The 21107-nt window shown below is 48.4% G+C and overlaps 1 protein-coding gene across 6 annotated transcripts in view; it reads right to left on the minus strand.

Annotated features, from left to right (window-relative positions):
- Nucleotides 1-21107, minus strand: part of agap1 (ArfGAP with GTPase domain, ankyrin repeat and PH domain 1) — a 57287-nt gene that overhangs the window by 11054 nt on the left and 25126 nt on the right. For 5 of the 6 annotated variants that reach the window (XM_015037169.1, XM_015037168.1, XM_015037167.1 and 2 more), the window contains 7 exons: nt 20838-20930; nt 12668-12772; nt 8527-8695; nt 7356-7520; nt 5135-5296; nt 676-830; nt 253-343 (listed from right to left, as the gene is read on the minus strand). In XM_015037169.1, the coding sequence (XP_014892655.1) occupies nt 253-343; nt 676-830; nt 5135-5296; nt 7356-7520; nt 8527-8695; nt 12668-12772; nt 20838-20930 (940 nt within the window). The remainder of the gene's footprint in view (nt 1-252; nt 344-675; nt 831-5134; nt 5297-7355; nt 7521-8526; nt 8696-12667; nt 12773-20837; nt 20931-21107) is intronic. The other variant, XM_015037166.1, reaches the window with a different exon arrangement.

Raw genomic sequence — 21107 nt, forward strand, 5'->3', positions numbered from 1 at the left:
TTAATATACTTCCTGCTTCCTGTTATTAATGTACTTCCTGTTGTTAATGTACTTCCTGTTGATACTGTGCTTCCTGTTATTAATGTACTTCCTGTACCAACCCCACCGATGGCTCCATCTATAGTCTATATCTATAGGTTTCCCCTTCAGGGTCGTAGTAACTGAAGAACCAGTAAACGGTTCCTGTCATCCACCAGGACCTCCTTTCTTCTTCTGTGGTGCTAAAAGTGTTAGAACAGGCGGTTCACTCACTCGGTACGTCACAGTCGGCGCAGCGGCCGTTGCCCCGGATGCTCCGGATGGACTGCAGTGCCAGCGCCTCAGACTGGCTGGTCAGGCGAGACTGGAGGAGAGAAGGTCGGGTCCAGAGAGCGGCTCGGTTAGATCAACACACATCATCACAGACACACATGTTTCAGGCGTGAAGGGAAAACATGGCAAACAAATGAAACGGGTGGGGGAGGGGCCTCTGAGAAGCTGAGCGCCTGAGGCGTAAACACGGCCGAGACGAGAACCAGGCCGACCCGACAGTAATTGCTATTCTGTAATTATGGGAGTGGAACCGGGAAAGATTGGGTTTGAGAGGAGATCTGGGGCTGGATTCAGGAGGAGTCACTTTAAACCTCCAACAGAACCAACAGAGCCAAGCAGAATCAACAGAACCAAGCGGGTCACCTTGTTCTTGCTGCTCTCGCAGGACTGCAGGCTGGCCAGGATCTGGCTCTCGATGACCTGGACCCAGGCGTCCCGCTCTTCGTACGACGTGGCCTCGAAGTTCCACGTCTGACCCGTCAGCGACACGATGGTGAACTCAAAGTTCTCCTCTTGTTCTGGTGGAGGACAAAACGGGTCAGAGAACCAGCCTGGTTTCATTCTGTGCTTTTACTCTGAAAGGACCAACAGGCAAAATTAGCAGAAACATCATAAAACTCCAAGTGAAAAACTGATTGATTCACATTCCTTTCAACCAACTCAGTTTGACGGCCAAACCGAACCTCCAGTCTGGTTCCTTCTACTTTCAGACCAGAAACAATAAACTATACAAATGAACAGTTTTATTGTTTTCACCACAATCAGATCATCCAATCATCAAATCAAGAGTTTGTGAAATTCATCTTGGTTTTGGACCAAGATGAATTTGTTGGTTTCTTGTTTTTCCATCAATCTTTCAGGTTTCAGTGAAACACAAAACTTTTTAATTCCACCAGGAATGAAAAACTATAAATGTACAGGATGGTTGCTATGCTACAACAAGCATCTCAAAAACCTGGCTTTGGATCCATGATGGAGGCAGACTAGCTAGTTAACATTAGCCTCAGCTGCCTGGTGTGAAACTTTTGCCTGATAGAAAGTTCCACCATAAATTAGCAACAATAGTCTTGGCATGATGAAATGCGAGACGTGTTTTTAGCGCCTTTATGGCCACCTGATGTGAATTTCCTTAATTTTAGACTTGAGCTTTTTCATGAAGCGCCCGGGTCTGGCAGGAAGTGTTATTAGGAAGAAAGAGTGAAGAAGCAGAACGCTGAGTCCGGTTGGACCAGAACAAAAAGAACCAATCGTAGTTTAACGGAGGGAGGCGGTCGTATTCTGTGGCTTCTAGCAGAACCAGATCCAAACTTGATCTGCCGACTGATTGAGGTCCGTCAGCCTCCTGGTTCTGAACGGCGGCTCTGCGGCTCTGCCTCTGCCCTGCAGGGACCTGCCGTAATTAAATTCCCATGATGCTCTGCTTCCAGAGGGAGGGGGAGGGGAGGACCAACACAGAGCGTGCGCCCCCAGAGCCACAGATTAAACGCCGGCCAAGCGGGCCACAGCAGCTCATGAATAGAACCAGGAGGGTCCGGATTGGACCAGAACCGGCCTGACATTTACAGCTCTAAAGGTCAACAAACACCTGGAGCCTCCGGGTCCAGAACTCTTGGTTCTGTCCAGAAACGGACAGAAAACGTGGCTCAGCTCCACCGGACACGTTCAACACAGGCTGCTGCCCCCAGGTGGCCACTACTGGTCACTGCACTAAGCCTAGCATCTAAACTGGTTTATAATGGTTTAAACTGTTTCCAGCCCAAGTGCCAGTCAGGTCCATTTCTCCACTGGTGTCAGTTTAAACCAGTTATGTTTTCTGGTTCACACTGGTCCTGTCCAGTGACTGGTGCTGATCTGACCCAGTTCAGCACTGGTATTAACCTCAGAACCAGTTTCCGCTTCAGTGCTAAACTCTGGTTCTGAACTGGTTTCGAACACCAATTGAAACTGGTTTTATTTTGGTTTCATGCTGGTCTTGGCCTAAGGTTGAATCTGAGTCTGGCTTTGGTTTGAAACTGGTTTTACTGGTTTTAGTTTAAAACTGGTCAAAGTTTTTACAGATTCAGACTCTGGTTTAAAACCAGTGTGAAGGTTTTGGCCTTAAACTATGGACTGATTTTGGTTTAATACTGGTTTTGGCTTTGGTTCTGGACCGGTTTAAATGGGCGTTGCCATGGCAGCAGCAGCATCAGCGGTGTCGAGCCTCCAGTAGGACATGAAGGTTATTTTTGATGCCTTGCTCGTTTTCCTAGAGTGTTTGTGTCAGCGGCGGGTTTAAACGTTGCGGGTCGACTAAACGTATGCACACACCAGAACACACACGCAGTGGTGTTGGTAATTACTGCCAGCGCTCTCAGCTACTGTGGCTGACATTCGCGCAGAGGGAGGTGGCGCCGAGGCAATTTGTGAACTCTGACACCGGCAACCTTTAGCAGCACAAACAGAACAACCCAAACAGCCGACGTTTCCAGCGGGACGCGCGGCGGGCCGTCAGGCGGGCCGGCCGGCCGGCCGCGCGCCGGCAGACAGGCGGCGGCCTCAGGAAACACAAATTAAAAGCCTTAAATGTCAGCGCACACACTATTGCTCTGCGACACAGGTCATTACTCCGCACATTATTCGCAGCATTTTACAGCATTAATAACCTGGAAAATATTGCAGACGATTGTTCTCCCTCTGAGAGGCTCACAGGAGGGAGGAGGGAGGGATGTACCTCAGGGGTCCGGTTCTGAACCCGACCAGAACTTGACCAGAACCCAGACCAGTCTGAACCCGCTCTGAGAGGTGGAGGAGGCTTCACAGGATGGAGGCGGGGAGGGATACACCTCAGGGCTCCAGTTCTGACCCAAACAGAACCCAGACCAGTCTGAACCCAACCAGAACCTGACCAGTCAGAACCCGGTCCGACCCGCCGGCTTCCCCCTCATTAATCGACTTTAAAGGGCTTCCTGCTGCGGTTCACCTGGCGGACCCACTGAGCACCTGCAAGGGGAACGCCCAATCAGCTCTGGTCCGGGGTCACGGGATCACCAGTCAAAGAGGAAATTTCAGACTCTGGGGGTCAGAGGTCGGCTTTGAAAGCTACACCGCAGATATGCTGGTGTCTATCCAGGCAGCTCAGTGACTGCTCTGGTTTACTTATACTGGCTTTGACTCCAAACTGGTTTAAAACCAGTTTGGAGCCAGTTTAGCTTTCCATCTGGACCGGGCTTGCTTCATGACTGGTTTGGTTTTGTTGTTTGTCTTGGTTTACTTCTGGTTTACACTTCTGAATAAACTAGTTTTGGCTTTGGTTTATTTCTGTTTATTTCCTTGGTTTACAGCCGGTTCTGGTTTAAACTGGTTCTGTCTGGTTTAAACCGGTTCTGATTGTTGTCAGAACTTTTGTTCGGCTTTGAATAGCTTTATTCTTGGTCAAATCCAGGTGTGGGTCTTTCACTAACAGGTGTAATTAGTAAAAACATCTTAACATGTAAACATGTGTTTAATGAATGGAAATAAACCCAGACAGGAGCAGAACCTGAGGTTAAAGCTGTGATGTCATTTCCTGGTGATCTGGGTTTGTTTTGGTATTTTTTAGCTAAACCGACGATTTCAATTTAAAGCTGTATTATAATGTATGTGTGAAGCTGAAGCTGTGAACCAAGCAGGTGATCTCACCTGCGAGTGTGTGTGTGTGTGTGTGTGTGTGTGTGTGCATGTGGTCGGCCGCAGAGGGCGGTCCCCCATCGTAAATTACCCGGGCCTCGCTCTGACACCTAGATACTTCACCAGCCGCCCGGCGTGACAGGCCGGCGGCCGACTGAGCGCGCTCAGTGCTTAATGGCTAAATTGGGAAGACTGTTACTAATCGCTTATTGAATAATGAAAGTGACACAGCTGATAAAAGATTTCAATACCCTGGATTATTTATAATATTTCACTTAAGCTGACTAATCGGGGGGCGAGTCTGCTGCTGACGGGCGGAGGAGGCGAGGACAGAGAGGAGCGATGGCGGCGCAGGATTAAAGGAATAAAGACAGAATAAAGAGAGAAAATCACATTTACTCAGAGCGCAGGATGCAGCGCCCATCCATCACTCAGGCAGCCACTCGTCATGTCTGCTGCTTGTTGCCGCGGTGATGGAGAGACCAACATTACACATCTGCTGCAGCCGCCACATCTGTTCAGCCATGCACAGACTGCCTCCATTAGCAACGCCGAGTCAGAGAGAGACAGCCAACTGCTGGCCGGGAACCCACCAAGGGCGGGGCTACGCTGGGACCGGCCAATCAGGACGCTTCTGCTGCTAACTGAACCTTTATTCCAGGAAGTCAGTGAGTGATGATGGAGGCCTTGATTGGTTGGTAGCAACAGAACCAGAGCAGGAGGTTCAAGAGCCCAGATCAGACCCGACAAGGCGAAAACGGATCTGGTTAGATCAGACCTGAACTCTAATGGACTCTAGCAGGCAGATCCTGACAGAACTCTAGTCAGATTCTGACTGAACCCTAGCCGTCCTCCAGTCAGACAGCCAGGGTCCGACTGGAGTGCAAATACAATAATTTGCACTGTTTGCTACGGTGAATCGTAGCAAACAGACATTTTGTTTAAACTTTTGAAACAAATCAAAGATGGAGGACAAGATGAAGGGCTGAGGAATGAGGATGGAGAGATCCCTCACTCCCTCTGGAGGTCAGGAGTCTCAGACGATCACATGGTGGCGTTTCCAAACCCGGGTCTCAGATACCGCTCACGGTAGCGTGTCCGCGGGCCGGACCAGAACCGGTCCAGGGGTCAGACCCGGGTCAGGAAAGTGAGGCGAGGGGAGGGGGGATGGCGTTACCTTCCGCAGTACCAGAGAGGCCGTCTGCCTTGAAGTTGCTGGTGCTCTTCTTCCGCCGGTGCTTCTTGCGGTTGGCGTGCGGCGATGGGGGCGGCTCCATCTTTGGACTGGTGGTACTGGAGATACTGGGACTGGAACAGACCGAGTCGCCCAAACCAGTGTCTGCAACATAGAGCAGCAATAAGACAGAAGACACAAGGTTTACACGAGCCTGAGTTCAGGTAAGTGTTATGCTTATTGGGTCCAAACCAGTCTAAACCGGTACCAGACCAGTCTAAACCGGTACCAGACCATTCTAAAATGGAATCAGTCTAGACTGGGTCGTAGTCCAGACTTAACACTGGTCTTAGGGAGATCTACTGGCTTGATTTTCCACTAATCTGGTTTGAGTGTTTAAATCTAAACGTGTTGAAGGTTAAACTGGTTTTAAACCAGTCCTATATGGTTTTGATATCCAGTCTGCCAGGTCACCAGGCAGACTGGACTTTCTACCGTACTGGTTTTGGCTTTGGATTTTGTTGATCCACTGGTTCAGGCCCCGGGTTTTTGAACTTTAATCTAAATCAAATTAAACTGGTTAGAACTGGTTGTTCTAGATACTGGTAAACTGGTACTGGTCTTAGTGTTGCTCTGATTTTAGACGGGTTCTCTACCAGGACTGGTGTTAGACTGGAACCATGCCTAACTGGTTTAGGACTGATTTTATACTGGTTGTAGTGAAGGCAGTAAATCAGTCATGGACTGGTTTTAATCTGGTCTTTCAGATTTTATTGTCACTGGACAAAGACAAACCAGTGAATCTGGTTCTGAAATGTCCTAATGTTGGTTCAGAACCAGGATTCGGGTCAGATTAGAGTATTTTATAATAAAACGGATCAATGCGGTGTTCAGACGTAGTTTTGATTATTATTTTCACTAAACCTGGTTGGAGGAAAGTTTTATTTCAGTCTCCTGGTTCATGGGTCTGTGTGGATGTTTGTTAGTTTTGGTGTCTGTAAGGTTGCGACCTGCTGTGATTTGTGTGTTAGCTGATGCAGTAGTCGGTAGAGCCTGAGCCTCACCGCCGCGTCTCTCTGGCCTCCCTCTGCAGGCTGACAGCTGTGACCAGCGGCGGAATAAAATAACATTCAGCTCCCATCAATCGGCCGGCGCGGCGGCGCGCTGACAGCGGCTCCGTGCGTCTTAACGGAACCCCGACCCGTGCGGCGCCCCAAGGACGGCCATAACTTACTTTACAATCGTTTAGTCTCAGCTCAAGTGGAAAATGTGACAACTTATCTCTGCTGACAAGACGCCGTCCCCGAGCGGCAATTAACGGCCGCCATCTGCAGACCTGCTCCACTCCGCAGCGCCCCCCGCAGCATCACTCTGCCGCCCCAGAACGGGTCGCAGCAGAACCGCAGCTGGGAAAGGTTTTATATTCATTTAATAACTGGATGCTTCAGCTACACTGTAAAAATGAGCTTCACTTCAGGTAAAGTTAACTAGAGTAATTCTGTTTTTATCAGAACCTCTCAGGAACATTTACATGTAGATCCTGGAACCAACCTGACCTCTGGGTCCATTTCAATAACTTACTTTCTATTTCAAAACTCATTTGTGTTTCTAATGTGTTTTTATTTAATAATTTGGACTTTATCTCTGGTAGCAGTTTTCTGATTTATTGGTAAAATGTTTGGAGAAAATATTTGATATGAATTTGAAAGAAATAACCTGAAAAAAATTGAAAGGTTTTAAACTGTGGATGAAATTCATTAGGATTCAACTTCATTAAACTTTACAAACTGGTTTGAACTGGTTTTTGGATGTTTTAGACTGGATGAAGTGTGGAAATGGTTTAGCATAATGGTGTGAGGTTTGTTTCAACCAGTTTTCTGTTTCTATTAAACTGGTTTGAAACCAGTTCCATGTGTTTGTTGATCGTCAGTGTGGAGGAGTTGAGTACCAGCAGCAACACTTCTCCTCCCCACCAGCTTCACAGCTTTAAACGCTGCTTAAGTGCTTAAGGACGGCCGGCGGGGGGGCTGCCAGTCAGGCTTATCGTCATGACAACACGCGGCCTGACAGCTGTCACTCTGTGTGTGTGTGTTTGGTCCTGAGGACGTAATGCTGCCACTTCAAGTCAAGCACACACCCCAGCAGCCACAAAGCCCCACCATGCAGCTGCACCGTGAGGCCCACCGGGGCCCCTGGTGCAGCGTGTGGCCTCCCAGCCTCCTACCTGTGCTGACTCCAGAGTTGGCGATGACGGTGGCGTCGGCCCACTGGTCGGCGCTGGAGACGGAGTAGGAGCGCTGGTGGAGGCCCTCCAGGCCGCGGCTGTTGAAGGACACCAGGCTGACGCCACTTGCCATCTGGGACGCCGACGCGCTGCTGGACACCGAGCCTGAGGGGTCAAGAGGTCAGCAGACTGCCCTCTTCAGGCAGCACAGGGAACTACAGGACTAAACATCACAGCTGAAACCAATAATTTGATTAATTGTGATGAATTGACCGATTTAGTAATCGATTAATTGGCCACTGGCTGGAAGAACAACACTTTCAGAGCAGCAGCTAGTTTCATGACTGTTTTATCTTTTTCAATAAAAATCTAAGATTTTGAGAAGCTGATTAAGAAGATTTACAAGAATATAAGTGATATTTAAATTTGGTAAATGTGACTTTTCGTTCATAATCGTATTGATAATGACCTCTAACCTGACATGAAGTCAGAGAAACACTGCCACCTGCAGGTGGGAGGTAGTATCACTCTGTTTTTGACTATTTTCTCCTGCATTTCCTCCTCCTGTGTTTCCTCTTCCTGTCTTCCTGTTTCCTCTCCAAGTGTTTCCTCCCCCCTTTCGGTCTCATCACAGCCTGCTCTCTGACTGCATTAATATTCATGGCAGTAATTAGTGATGGATCCTGAATATTCATGCTCTCAGCGGTTCTCCTGCTTGATTTAAGCCTCAGAGCTGCTTTTATGTAGCGGAGCGCGACACGCGGCGGCGCCCCCCGGCTTTTGTTTTACGACGCCTCCTTCAGGTGAAGCGCAGCGCCTGTTCTGCCAAGGCCGGCCCGGTTCTGAAGGATCCAGATGATAAACAGGTGCTGCTGGCCTGCAGTCGGCTCAGATCATCAAACATTCAGGAATCGGCAGAACGCTGGCATTTCCTACACCGCTCCGCTTCCTGAACACAGCAGGAGGGTGTACTAACTTTTCATCACCAGTTATATTTTTCGACAGTTTTGGATGAATTGTTGCTCTGAATATGTTGTTTTTCACCAAATATTCCTCCTGTTAATCAATAATCAGAATTAATCTGATTGGTCCTTTCAACCCGGATTAAAAATACAGTCTGATAAACTAAAACCTCAGTCCACGGGGAACAGTTTGGGCCCCTGAAACTGACCTGAGGTCGGTCCCAGCTGGACGTTGCTCATGTCCTTCACCAGACCGTTGGCGTTCTGGTTGGGCCCGGCGCCGCAGGCTGAGACGGCCCGCGGTGGCCTCTTTCCCGGAACCTTAACGGTGGTTCGCAGAAGATCGATCTCCTTACCGTGAACGTTCTGCATGTAGTCCTGAGAGAGAGAGAGAGGGAGAGAGCAATAAGGCCAACACAGTAAATAAAAATAAATGCACATTACTTGTTTAAATAAAGTTTTATTTTACGTTAGCGAACACCGCTGGATTTTATTTAAGCCTCAGTGACTTTCTGATCGAATAAAGACAGAAATAACAAAACAATAACAAGTTTTTAAATAACCTGTTATGCTTTATTCAGCTGACCAAACGTTCTGGAATTCCGTGGGGTTGCTAGGTGATGGGAGGAACTCTGTGGGGTGGCTAGGTAACGGGCGGAACTCTCCTGGGTTGCTAGGTAACGGACAGAACTCTGTCTGCTAATCATTTTTGTTTTAAAGACACTAAAAACATTTTAAACTAATCATCTGGATGTTTTTTAGTTCTTTGCTGTTTTAAGAAGCGACGGAAACTCAGATGGAAGAAAAGAAAAGAAAAGGTGAATTTAAACAATTCGCTCCTTTAATGGAAGAGAAACTGATTCCAGCTGGAAGCAAACATTTTATTTATTAAACTTATCAAACATAAAGATAATATTCTACGATCAAAAGCAAAATTATCCCAAACATTGTATGTGTTATCAGCCAGTCGATCGGTTGTGGTTCTGTTCTTTTGGACTTGCAGTCTGACACCACAGGGGAAACAAAGTAATCCTGTTTATCGGAGCCGGCTGCTGATTGGCTGCAGCAGCTTTGGGGGCGGAGAATAAACTGAGAGGGGCGGAGCCTAACCTGAGAGGGGCAGGGGGGGCCTAGCGGGGATCAGGCACAGAAAGCTGCAGCGATCCGGATCAGAACCACCAGGGCAGACGACCGCCTGGCTGGACAGAACCAGAACCGATCCAAACTAGGCCTAAACTGGACCAGAAACTAAGACTGAACTGAACCAGCTGAAGCCCAAACAATCAGAACCAAAACCAGCTGAAATGGGTCCAAACCAGACCAGGAGTTTTACTCAGAACCGAGCCGGACCCGGCACCAGGTGGAGCCCAAAACCCTAAACCCGTCCAGAAAAAGAACCAACATGGTTCTGAATCAATAACCTGAAGGAAACCAGAACCAGAACCGGTCCAAACCCGACCCGATCAACAGAACCAGTCAGAACTGGTCAACAGGTCCGGTACTAGACCTGTGGTTGTTTACATCCTGTGTGGTTCTAACGGGTTTGGACCGGCGCCAAGCAACCCGACACGTCTGATGAAGAGGCTGAGAATAACGACCCGCAGTAACTGCTGCCACCGCCGTGCCGTAAATAATAACCATAAACTAGATTATTAACAACACACACACACACACACACACACACACACACACACACTCTCTCTCTCTCTTTCTCTCTCTCTGATCGTCCCGCCTCCTCCTGGCAGCTCTCCTGACAAAGGGCCTATTCAAAGCCTAGTGCTCTCCAGGGCCTCGCCGGGGCTGCTGGGTAAACGCTCCGACAGATTGACGCCCTAATGACTCTCCATCTGCATCCAACGCTTTCATCAGTGCCCGTCGCTAAGGCAATGGCTGAGAGGACGGAGGGCAAGATGGAGCATGGAGCGAGAGAGAAGACGGGTCCGCTTGGCGCCGGTCTGATTGACGGAGCAGAACCAGCAGATCTACTGGTGGCCTGGCAACAAGCTGGTTCTGCAGAACCCAGAACCAGAACAGGTTCACACATGACTCAGAGTCAGTTCTGGTTTGCAGAAGATGATTCAGTTTTCGCCAGTTCTTCTGTGCGTAGCGACTCGGACGGATCAGAACCAGAACCTGGATCAGAACCAGTCAGTGACTCTGGTTTGTTCCTGATTGGTTCTCTAATTAGTGGTGTTGCTGTGGTTCCTCAGCAGTCGGGTTGTTAGCGCCTCTGATTGGATCCAGCGGGTTAGCCGCCGCACCGCGGCGTTGCTAACTGATCCAGGTCGGTCGGTCTGCGCTGCTGCAGGCGTCGGGCTGTTTATGCGGCGCTGATGTGTTAATGATGAGTTTAACTCTAATTTGCTGCTTCAGCTCCTCTAATGGCTGACTGACGGGAGCAGAGAGGCGAAGTGTGGCGACGGCTCTGCAGGGAATCAAACCAGCAACTCCCTGCTGCTGCTAAACTGTACTTCACTACTCAGGGTCAGGAAGGTTCAAGCTGAAGACAGGAAACAGTTTCCTGTCTTCAGGAAACTGTTTGTCACCTGATATTTAGGTGACTATCAGCTGCTTTAGGTCATAAAATGTTGTTTCATGTCAGAACTGAGGCTATGGGAGGCTAAAAGAGACAAATTTAGTTCTGACTTTTAGTTGGACGGCAACAGCATTAAGACATAAAACTAAGCTATGAATGACAGCCTGTCCCAAGACAAGATTAATAAACAAAGCATCAACAACCAGTCAAACATTAATTACCGTATTTTCCGCACTATAAGACGCACCTAAAAACCTTCAATTTCCTCAAAAGCCTTATAATCCGGTGTGCCTTATATATGGACCAATATTGAGCCACAGCAAGTCTAGCAACTACGGTAAGCAGCCGCCAACTTAATTTTCGGCCGTAGAAGAAGATGCGCACGGTGCGTGCTGGGATAGTTGTCAGAACGCTGGTTTGTTAATAAAGTTTGACTGACCTATCTACCTACCGACCGTCTATAATCAGGTCATCTGCAGGTTATTTAGCACCATGTTCTCCACGAACATGCTGTGCGTGAACAGAGAAGGGTGACCATCGCCCGGCCACGTCCTGGCCCAGGAAGTCTCTCCTCGCCGACCGGAGTCGGACTGTTTGTTGACATTCACTTTAGTTCAGCTCCATCTAGTGGATGAATAACGTAACTCCAGCCTCTACTGTAGCGTCTATTCTATGCGCATCATAATGCGGTGCGCCTTATATATGACAAAAGTCTTAAAATAGGCCATTCATAGAAGATGTGCCTTATAATCGGGTGCGCCTCATAATGTGGAAAATACGGTAATCTGGAAAACTTAAACTTTTCTGACATTATGAAAAATAAAGAAAAACTTAAAAAACCCAGGAAGTAAAACTTAACAGCTGAGAAAACAAGTTCAGCAATCAAAACCAAAGCAAAGAATAAACTCAACAATTCAAAACCTGATTAAAACTAGCAAGATGCTAATGACAGTTAGCTGTATGCTAATGACGGTTAGCTAAAAGGTAATGAAAACTAGCTAAATACTAAAATTTGCTAAAAGGCAACAAAAAGTAGCTAAATACTAAAAATTGATAAATACTACAGAAAACTGAAAAATACTAATAAAAATTTAGCTAAATGCCAAAAAAAAACTGGCCAAAAGTTAAAAAGAACTAGCTAAATGCTAATAAAAAATTGCTAAAACTGAAATGTGCTAAATGGCAATAAAAACTATCTAAAAATTAAAAAAAAAATTCTAAATGCTAATAACTGGGTAAATGTGAGTTTGGTGAGTTTTCTGGTGAAAAGTTGAAGACGACGGACAGGAAGTGGTGGGAGGATGATGGTGAGGAATGTTTTTTAATAACTTGTCTCGTGAACAAACTTATTCACATGTTTTAATTATATTTCTAAGGTAATGGAAACTGCATTTTTGGGTTGTTAGCAGAATATCAACAACATTTTGTACACATTTGTGATAGAAACGCAGCAAATGAGAGCAAAGCAACAGGCCGACCTGCAGTGATTCCCTATCAAGAACGGCTTGGCCAGGGAAAGCCTCCTCTCGTCTCTAATAAACTCAGACCTGCAGCGGTCGGTTCTCCAGACCTGCAGCGGTCGGTTCTCCAGACCTGCAGCGGTCGGTTCTCCTGACCCGGATCCTCCTGCTCTCTGTGAGGAAGCAGCAGGTCTTTGCCTGCTGCCATAAAGCTTCTCTGAGCCAACAGGGTAATTAGCAGACACATTAGAGCTGATGTCCCCATCATGGTGGGCAAACAGATGACGAGTCCTAATTGATACACAGAGTGTGTGTTATGGCCAAACAGGAGGGTAATGTTGGCCATCAGCTTACATGGAGGCTGGGGTGGTAGGTGAGCAGTCCGTTATCGCACAGCGTCACGTACTTCTTCTTCCACTCCTTGTTGAGGGATTTGCCGCTCCTCTTCATCAGCATGCCCTGCAGGAAGCAGCACTGGGTTAGTCATCGGGAACAGTCATTACAGAACTACAGCGTCACACCCAGAGACTGGAGCCGACAGCAACAATATGAGCTGGAAATAAAAACGATCTAACACATGAAAACAAGAAGAAGGTTAGAAACATCAGATGGAAATAAAAACTATCCTGTTGGAGAAAGCAAGAGGAAAGTAACACTGAGAAGCAACATCATCAGTTCAAGCTCCGGTTGCTTTCATACAAAATCCGTCCTTAGTCTGTTTGACCTGCTGGGAATTTTATATGACGAAGATGAAGAACCCACCAGAACTGGACCAGAGACCAAAAGTCTACCGGCTAGTACCACCGTCAAAATTTAAAAAAAAATATTAGTCCCATCATTACCTAACAGATTAAATTAACCTAAAACAACCTTCAGTTGATCAAGAGGCTCCATGGACTGATACCAAATGATCTCCTGCTGTGGTTCTGTGGTGCTGATGGGGCTCTTTAAGGTGATGCTAACGAGGTTTGGACCAAAAGCGGGTCAAACTACCCAAACATTGATGTGAGTTCTCGTTGGCCAACATGAGGACGTTCTGTCAGCTTCAACTCTGACTCACAGCGTCCTAATTGTGCATTTAGCCAACATCTCGATTGGTCGAAGCTCAAGCTAAATGACCACCAGGGTCTGTGGAGTGGAGATAACGAGCTCACAGCCAGAAGACGTCAGGAATCCAAACATCCAGTCAGAGGAGCTGAATGGGAGAAAATGTGGGGAAATCAGCACTTATTTAATTGTCTGGATCTTTATTTCTCTCTCCTACGCACATCAGCCGCGGCCGAGTGAGCGTTTAGGCCCGCCGCTCGCTCTCCGCTTCTTCGCCGCCCACACTTCATTTGAGCAGCATTCATTAGGTACGAGGGGAGAGCAGGAAGGTCAAAAAGGAGGCGAGAGGGAGGCGGCGGCGGGGGATAAAACCGTCCGCTGATTAGCAATTACAGCCGCGCTGCCACGCGTGTCACTTCACTGGACCTCTACAACATTAACACTCCGACACAGAGTATTAATAGAGTCCGCTGTGAAGGGAGGAAGAGCGGGAGGAGGAGGAGGACGGACAGGCCGGATGATGGACAGAAGCTTGCTTTCCGCTCAGCTCTCATTAAGGCGGTGGGTGGCGGTGGGACGCCGTGGCGGCCGGCATGACCCCCGCCGGCTCGCTGTAATTGGCGGCGACAAAACGCCACGAAGAAACGCTTCAGAGTGACAGCGAGGCGCAGAGACGGAGCTGGAGACGGTTCTGATCTCAGGCCGCGGCGGCCATGTTCAAACTCATCCCAGCTGCTGTCAGGAAGCTGTGGCGTCTCAGCGCGCCGCTGGAACAACATGGCTTCCCCGCGGCGCGCTAAACGCGACGTGACGAGCTTCCCGCCGCGGCCAAGTGAAGGCCGCCGGCAGCTGAGAGCTGTCAGGCCAGCTGAGCGTCCGTTGGCGCCTTCTAGCTAGCGGCTAACCGGGTCAGCGCCGCCACCTGGGATCATCTCAGCTCAGTGGAGATTCCCTAAAACGGCCTAGACCAAGTCACAGCAGGACCAGAACCACAGGCAGATCAGAAATATTCAGGGATACTGACCCTGTTGGTCCCAAAAGCTGTTAACTTTAATCCTTTGACCTTTGAACTCTAATCCTAAAGCTGAAGATGAGTTATTCATTTATTTCACCAAATGAAAACTGAAACTTTCTTTTCAAACTGAGTAAACAGATTTCCAGGAGAAAGAATCAGATAAATGTTTGGTTTTATTTCACTAAGGTTCCTATTTGGACAGGAAACAGGAAATAACGCATCACTTCCTCCAGCACCAGATTAATTCCCAGCATCCCTCCTGAGGATGACAAGCGATCAGTTAGCATGAGAGGAAGGCTAATTGAAACCCTCCTGATGGGTAATATCCTCCATTATTCACCTCTGTGACACACTTGTTTTACCTTCGGGAGGCGGCGGGGCCGCGGCGGCCATGACGGCCCACAAGGTCCCTGCTGGGAGGATGGATGTAAGATAAATACTTCCAGAGATGGACTCTCTGAGCCCGGTGAAGTATGGCGAGGCAGTGCTTAGGAAAAGGTCGGCAGATGAAGTCATTTGTTAGGCATCCCAAAACGTCCGAGGGCGCCGCCGAGGATTGTGGTTCAGGTCGTGTTGAGTGGCGGCGGTGGATCCCTGAAAACGCTGCGGCGCTGTGAGGGATGACAGGAAAAGGTCGGCGGCTCGGGGGAAGCCGAGAGACGAGTCATTCGTTAGGAGAAACGCTGGCGGAGTTGGACCGGGCCTCTGATTAAAGAGCCGCGCTGTCACGAGTCCGATCCGTCCAGAAGACGGAGACACAAAGACAGCGGGACAGCTTCTGTCCTGGCAGCAGAGGAACATCAAACCCATTAAACCTGCTGAGCAGAACCAGATAAAGAACCGTCCAATAATCTGCCTCTAATCGCTCAATCGCCCCCATTCTGCTCACACAATGGACGCCTCCCTCCGCCGACGGCCTGACAGCACAGATATCCCAGGATCCTCGGGACAAACCCTCGGCCCTTTGTCTCCAGGATCAGGAGGATCAATCAGAACCTTCCTGCATCTGATCCGGGCCGGACTCCGACCCGGGTCATCCATCATCCCCTCAGACAGGCCCGGAGTGTGGGCCGCTGATTACAGACGTCCAGCAGACAAAGAGCAGGACGGAGGCAGGAGGCGGCGCCGTTCGACCTGGTCAGAGCCAACACTGACCCAAACGGTGAGGTCCATCAACGGAACCAATCACAGCAACGGAACCAATCACAGCAACGGCCAGAGACCTCAGGAGAAGTTCTGGAAAGTTCCCCTGAAAGACTGACGGGTCTGTGCTTGAACTAACAGAACCAACACATCGGGCCAGTGGTTCTGAACCAAACCGTCCTCAGGTTCTGGTCCAAATAAAAAGATTTCCTTCAACAAAACGAGACCCAACCTGAGAGTTGATGTGATTCATAAACCCAACTTTCAACAACAGACCATGAACTTTGATTATTTTGATCAATTTTACTAAAATCTTAAAAAAAAAAAATCACCAAACGTGATCAGAAACAGAGACGTCTCCAATCAATTTACCTCAAAACTACTGATAATGATTCAGAGTTCAGACCAAGAACTCGTCCAATCAGCTGACCAATCAGAGGGCAGGAAGCTGTAAGGTCAGACCAATCACCAACATGGAGGACAATGATTGGACAGAGATCTTTTCTGATTGGTTGGACAGTTTCTATGTTTAACCAATCAGACTTTTCCCTAAAGAACATCAGTCCAGGTGTATCTTTAGAAAGTTCCCCAGGTGTAGAATGTACCAGTGACCTGATGGACCCAATGACCTGATGGACCCTGTGACCTCAGGGGCCCGGTAACCTGATGGACCCTGTGACCTCAGGGGCCCGGTAACCTGATGGACCCGATGACCTGATGAACCCGGCATCTCCTCCAGAGATGCTGGAACAGAAAACTGTTAGGCCTGGTTCTGGTTCTGTGGGACCTTCCTTTGTGTCCGTAGAAAGGTGCAGGTTCCTCCTGAACATGGCGTTCAGAGCAGGCCAGGTTTATCCGCTCTCCTTCCTGATGATGAAAGTTGCTGCTTCACCTGCAGCGAACAGGAAGCCCCACAGTGGCGTGAGGACCGGAGGCGCCGCGGAGCAGCATCCGTCTCCACCAAGGTCGGCGCTGATGAGGCGAGGACGGCGGCGCGGGGCGAGCCCAGGGGAGCGGCGCCGAGCGAGCGGATCAAACAACAGCAGAGAGGAAGAGGAGCTGATTTATCTGATCAGAGTTCTGGGTCATTAATTAGAAACTCAATTATCCAAACCTTCCTTCATTAGAGGAAGGAGCGGCTCCTCTTCCTGGCCAGTCGTGGCGGCCAGCGGCCGAACCATTGCGCTCCGAGCGCCGCCGCCATGTTGGCCCTGGTAATGAGCAGGAGGCACTTGCTGCTGCCTGATTGACGCCTGAGTTCCTGGTTTTAATTATTCCTCGGACCAGAACGGCCCCCCCGCTCCTGGAAGCTCATTTGCCGGGTTGGTGTGCATGACAGAAATGTCATCAGGGCCAAAATGGCTCCCAGCGCTGACAGCCTTTCTCAGGGAAATGATATTCTTCGGATCCGGCGGAGGGCGGGTCGGTGGGCCTCGTTAAAGCCTGATAGCAGGTCTTTAATATTCACCGTCTTAATTAGGGCTGCAGTTAATTTCATTAAATTCTTTGGCTGCTAAATGAAGCAGATTATGAGACATCTTTTATTGCGAAGCGTGAAATTACAGCCTGCCGCTGCCAGTGGCGCCGCTAATGAATTACAGGGTAAATAACGCCCGAAATCAGCCCCCAATTTAAAGAGAGAGAGAAGGGGGGGGGGGGGCCCGGCCCACAGAGGCTCTGGACCAGGATCAACCAGAACCAACCAGAACCAGGGGAAAGGCTCACCTGGACCAGGTTTATCCAGATGTTTCCTGAACAAACTGACAGATTTTCATCTAAGCTCGAAAAAAAGAATAATTTGAAAAGTCAGACCAGTTAAACAATCACCAATCTATAAGAAATATTCAGCTTTACTTCACAACTAGAACCAGCTCAACCAGTTAAAGGTGAACTGGTTCTTTGAACAGGTTGGGATCTGTGGCTTAAACAAAACCTGCTGATCACATTTTTTTATTCTTACACAATCAGATTTCAGTCTGATTGGTTCTTCCTGTTCTGAGATGTTTCAAGGTCTCTGTCAATTTAAATCCAGATAATTTGCTGCTGACCACGACCCCAACTCAACGTTTATACAAAATGGCTGCAGACAGACACAACCAGACATGTCTGAAAAGCACAAGTGGAGCCTCCTGCACAACCAACCAGAAAGCTGCAACAAAACTTCTGTCTTTTCCAGCAGCCACTGTACAGCCAGAAAACCAGCTGACAGAACGCTGGAGATCAGCTGCGGTTGCTAGGTAACAGGTTAAGTTCCACTGTGGTTGCTATGTAACAGGCTTATAATCTGTGACATTCTGGAGGTTTCTGGGTTCATTTTCCAGACACCAGAAACTTGATCTTATTGCCAAACTAATTTATTTTCAGTTTGTTTCTAGAAGCAGCTGAGATGCAAACAGAAGAACTGAAACATGAAGTGAGTTCGTCGCCTTTAAGACGGAGCAGTTGGACCCTGATGAGAGCAGAAACCAGCGATGCGTTCAGGGACAGGGATTAGGGGTCCACTGGGACCCGTTTGGAGGGTCCGGGTCCGGCTCAGGGAGGGAGTAGAACCAACAACCCGGCGGCTCAGCTGCTGTTTTTACAGCAAATTAATTTGTCAGACTGTTGCTGTTCAAAGCTCCCTGGTCAGCCTCTCTCCGGTAATTATCGGTTAATTAGCGGCGCAGAGCAGATGTCGGAGGATCCCCGCGCCGTAAACAAACGCAGCACAGGAGGAGAAGAAGAAGAAGAGGAGGAACAGGAGGAGGAGGACAGAGCAGCCGGCGGCTCCTCTGAGGCTCGGCGCTGCAGGGAGGCTCTAGAGATCAAAACCAGTCAGGAAAACGGACATTTTTCCTGCATTTTGGCTGCACCTGAACGCCTCTCCAAGCGTCCAGGTCTGGATCCAGAATGTCAAAGTTTTTCTCCAGGCAGGTTAAATTCTGGGTAATGACTCGTTTACGCTAGTGAATCAGACTTTGGGTGATTTCTGAACAGTTCAGCAGAACCTGAACTCTGAGCTGCAGCCCAGCAGCAGGTCTCCAAGTCCTAGTCCAAGCCCAGCTGAGGCTCCCCGAGTGGGGCTGTAATTGGGTGTTTTATCAGTGGAGTGTGTGCAGGTCGTGCTGGCGGCGTGCGGCCAGCGCCGGGTGTGTTTGTGTTCATTTATGGCTCTAATTGAGTCAGAGTGGAGGATCAGAGCGCCGCTCTCAGCCCAGAGTGTGTGTGAGTGCTTTTAATGAGTGTCGCTCTCCTAACGAGGGCGTTCCCGCGGTAACAAAAGGCTAAGCCAGGCGCCGACACCTCGAGTTGTTGGAGAGCAGCGCTAATGAGCCGGCGGCCGGACACACGGACCGCGGCGGCGGCGCACACACAGCCTGAGGAGAGGAGAGCTGAAGGCGTTTACACTGACACTCAGCAGCAAATTAAACCAATCAGGACCAGTTAACCAGTCCAGTTAAACCAGTAAATTAAACCATCTACAGTCACTGGACCAACCTGAACCAGACAACATGGCTGACAAACATTTTACCAGCTCATTGTCTGTATTATTGATCATCTGAATTATTGATCATCATCATCAATAATGATGATGATGAAACAGAGATGAAACGTCATCTCTGTTTCATCCACTTTCCTCTCCAAACCCTGTTCAATCTTAAACCAGCTGTGAAACTTTAAGCTGCTACTCAACAGGTCGTTGCTAGACAACCAAAGTTTGGGGGAGCCGTAAACTGCTGTTGCTAGGCAACCAAAGAGTGAGAGAGTGAGTTGAAGTCGATAACTAAACGGTTTGTTCCTTTAGCTCATTTAAATTATTAAATAGTTTTGTTTTGTATTTTGTTCAGTTTGTCATTCCTGCTCAGAAAACAAAGTTTAATAAACGTGTTGGGGTAAATAAATTATGTAATAAACATTTTAAATACTAAAATGAAAAATTTTTATCAAATAGATTCATTTGTAAGTACTTGCAATTATTTCAGTCCATATTTATTTTTTAATAAAGTGAAACAATTCGGTTTGGTAGGTTCGAGAGCTGCTGCCAGGTTCCCTCCATTTCCCAGGAAAGGTGGGAATCGCCATAGCAACCAGTGACTCAGCATTTTCCTAATCAATTATTTAGTAGGTGCAGAGCAGACAGAAAGTGTTTTCATTGTTTTTATTCTAAAAAGGTAGTGGAGGTCACAAGGAGCTGGAGGTCAAGGTGAGCTGGAGGTCAGGCGGAGCAGTGTGTGTGAAGGAGCTGCTAATGGAGGACAGTACAGCGCTAATGTCTGGACCTTTTATTTACGGCCAGGGTAAATAAAACACTCTGAGTGTAATTATGGAGCGGCATCTGTCAGGATCATCAACCAGTGAACACACACTTCCTGCGGAAGCAGCTGGAGCCGCTGGCCCGTTTCTGGTCCAGAACATGGCTGATCAGCAGGGTGGAGACGATGTTTCTGCTGCAGCTTCAAGTTAAACACATTTCAGCTGTTCAGAAAGTTTTGGCACCAGATCAGTGTGTTGACTTATTTTATGACAGTTAATTTACAGCATAATCAAGGATTTCTAATTAAGATGTTTATCATTATAGCATAATGTACAGCTAAAGAATTTACAGAAATAAACTAGTTTATTTATTAAACATATAAAGCATTAAAAGAGTGGGAATAAAACAGAAAATAAGGATAAATATTTTAGAATAGATTATCTCCTTCTGTTTTTTGGCCATGATGTTGCTCCACAGAATTTATTTATAAATAAATAAGTTTATTAAACACATAAAGCATGTCTAAGGTGGGAATCAAGCAGCTGAATGTTTTATTCATCATCATGTCATTGTGTTTTTTGGCCGTGCTGTTGCTCCGTAGAACCAAAGTGAATAAATAAGGGTGCAGAGAGTGAAAACAAGACGCTGTGCTGTTGTTGGAAATGAAAGCTGACGTGTTTCATGTGAAATGATTAACTCCATAATGAGTCTCTCAGGCTCTCCACGCCAGCAGCAGCACCACAGAAGAAGAGGAGGAGGAGGAGGAGGGCTCGTTTGAAGCCGCCGGGCGCTGAAGGAGCTTTTTGCCGGTTATTACCTCGTCTCCTCTTCAGAACATGACCCCCCACTCAGATTACAAACGAGGCCGCGGCGCAGACTCGAGAGGCCGCCGCCGCAGAGCCATAATTGCCTGATTCGCCGGTCCAGCTCGCCGCCGGTGGCGCAGACGCTCCTTTCTTCCTTCAGACGGTGCAGAGGGGCGGCGGCTCCTCCTAATGATCCGGACCCGGACCCGGGAGAGCCGGCGCTCTAATTCATGTCAAGTGTGTGATTGTGATGAAGGCGGACCAATCAAAGCGCCTCACCTGTTTGATGGGGATGGCGCGCCCGCTGCCGATGCTGTCGGCCCGATTCTCCAGACCTTTCTTCTCTTTGTCCGGATCGCTGGCCTTCCTCGACTGTGGAGCCACAACACACCATCATCATCATCATCATCATCATCATCATCATCGTCAGACCGGGTCCGGCTGCAGCAGAACCTCATTCATCTACAGAAAACGCTTCATTAACACGTTCAAACACAACATGGGCCTGTAGAACCGAGTCAGAGCGTCTCCACCGAGCATCAGGCTCAG

Source organism: Poecilia latipinna, unplaced genomic scaffold (genome assembly GCF_001443285.1).
Source record: "Poecilia latipinna isolate Pla-1442-1.1 unplaced genomic scaffold, P_latipinna-1.0 Scaffold397, whole genome shotgun sequence".
Taxonomy (NCBI): domain Eukaryota; kingdom Metazoa; phylum Chordata; class Actinopteri; order Cyprinodontiformes; family Poeciliidae; genus Poecilia; species Poecilia latipinna.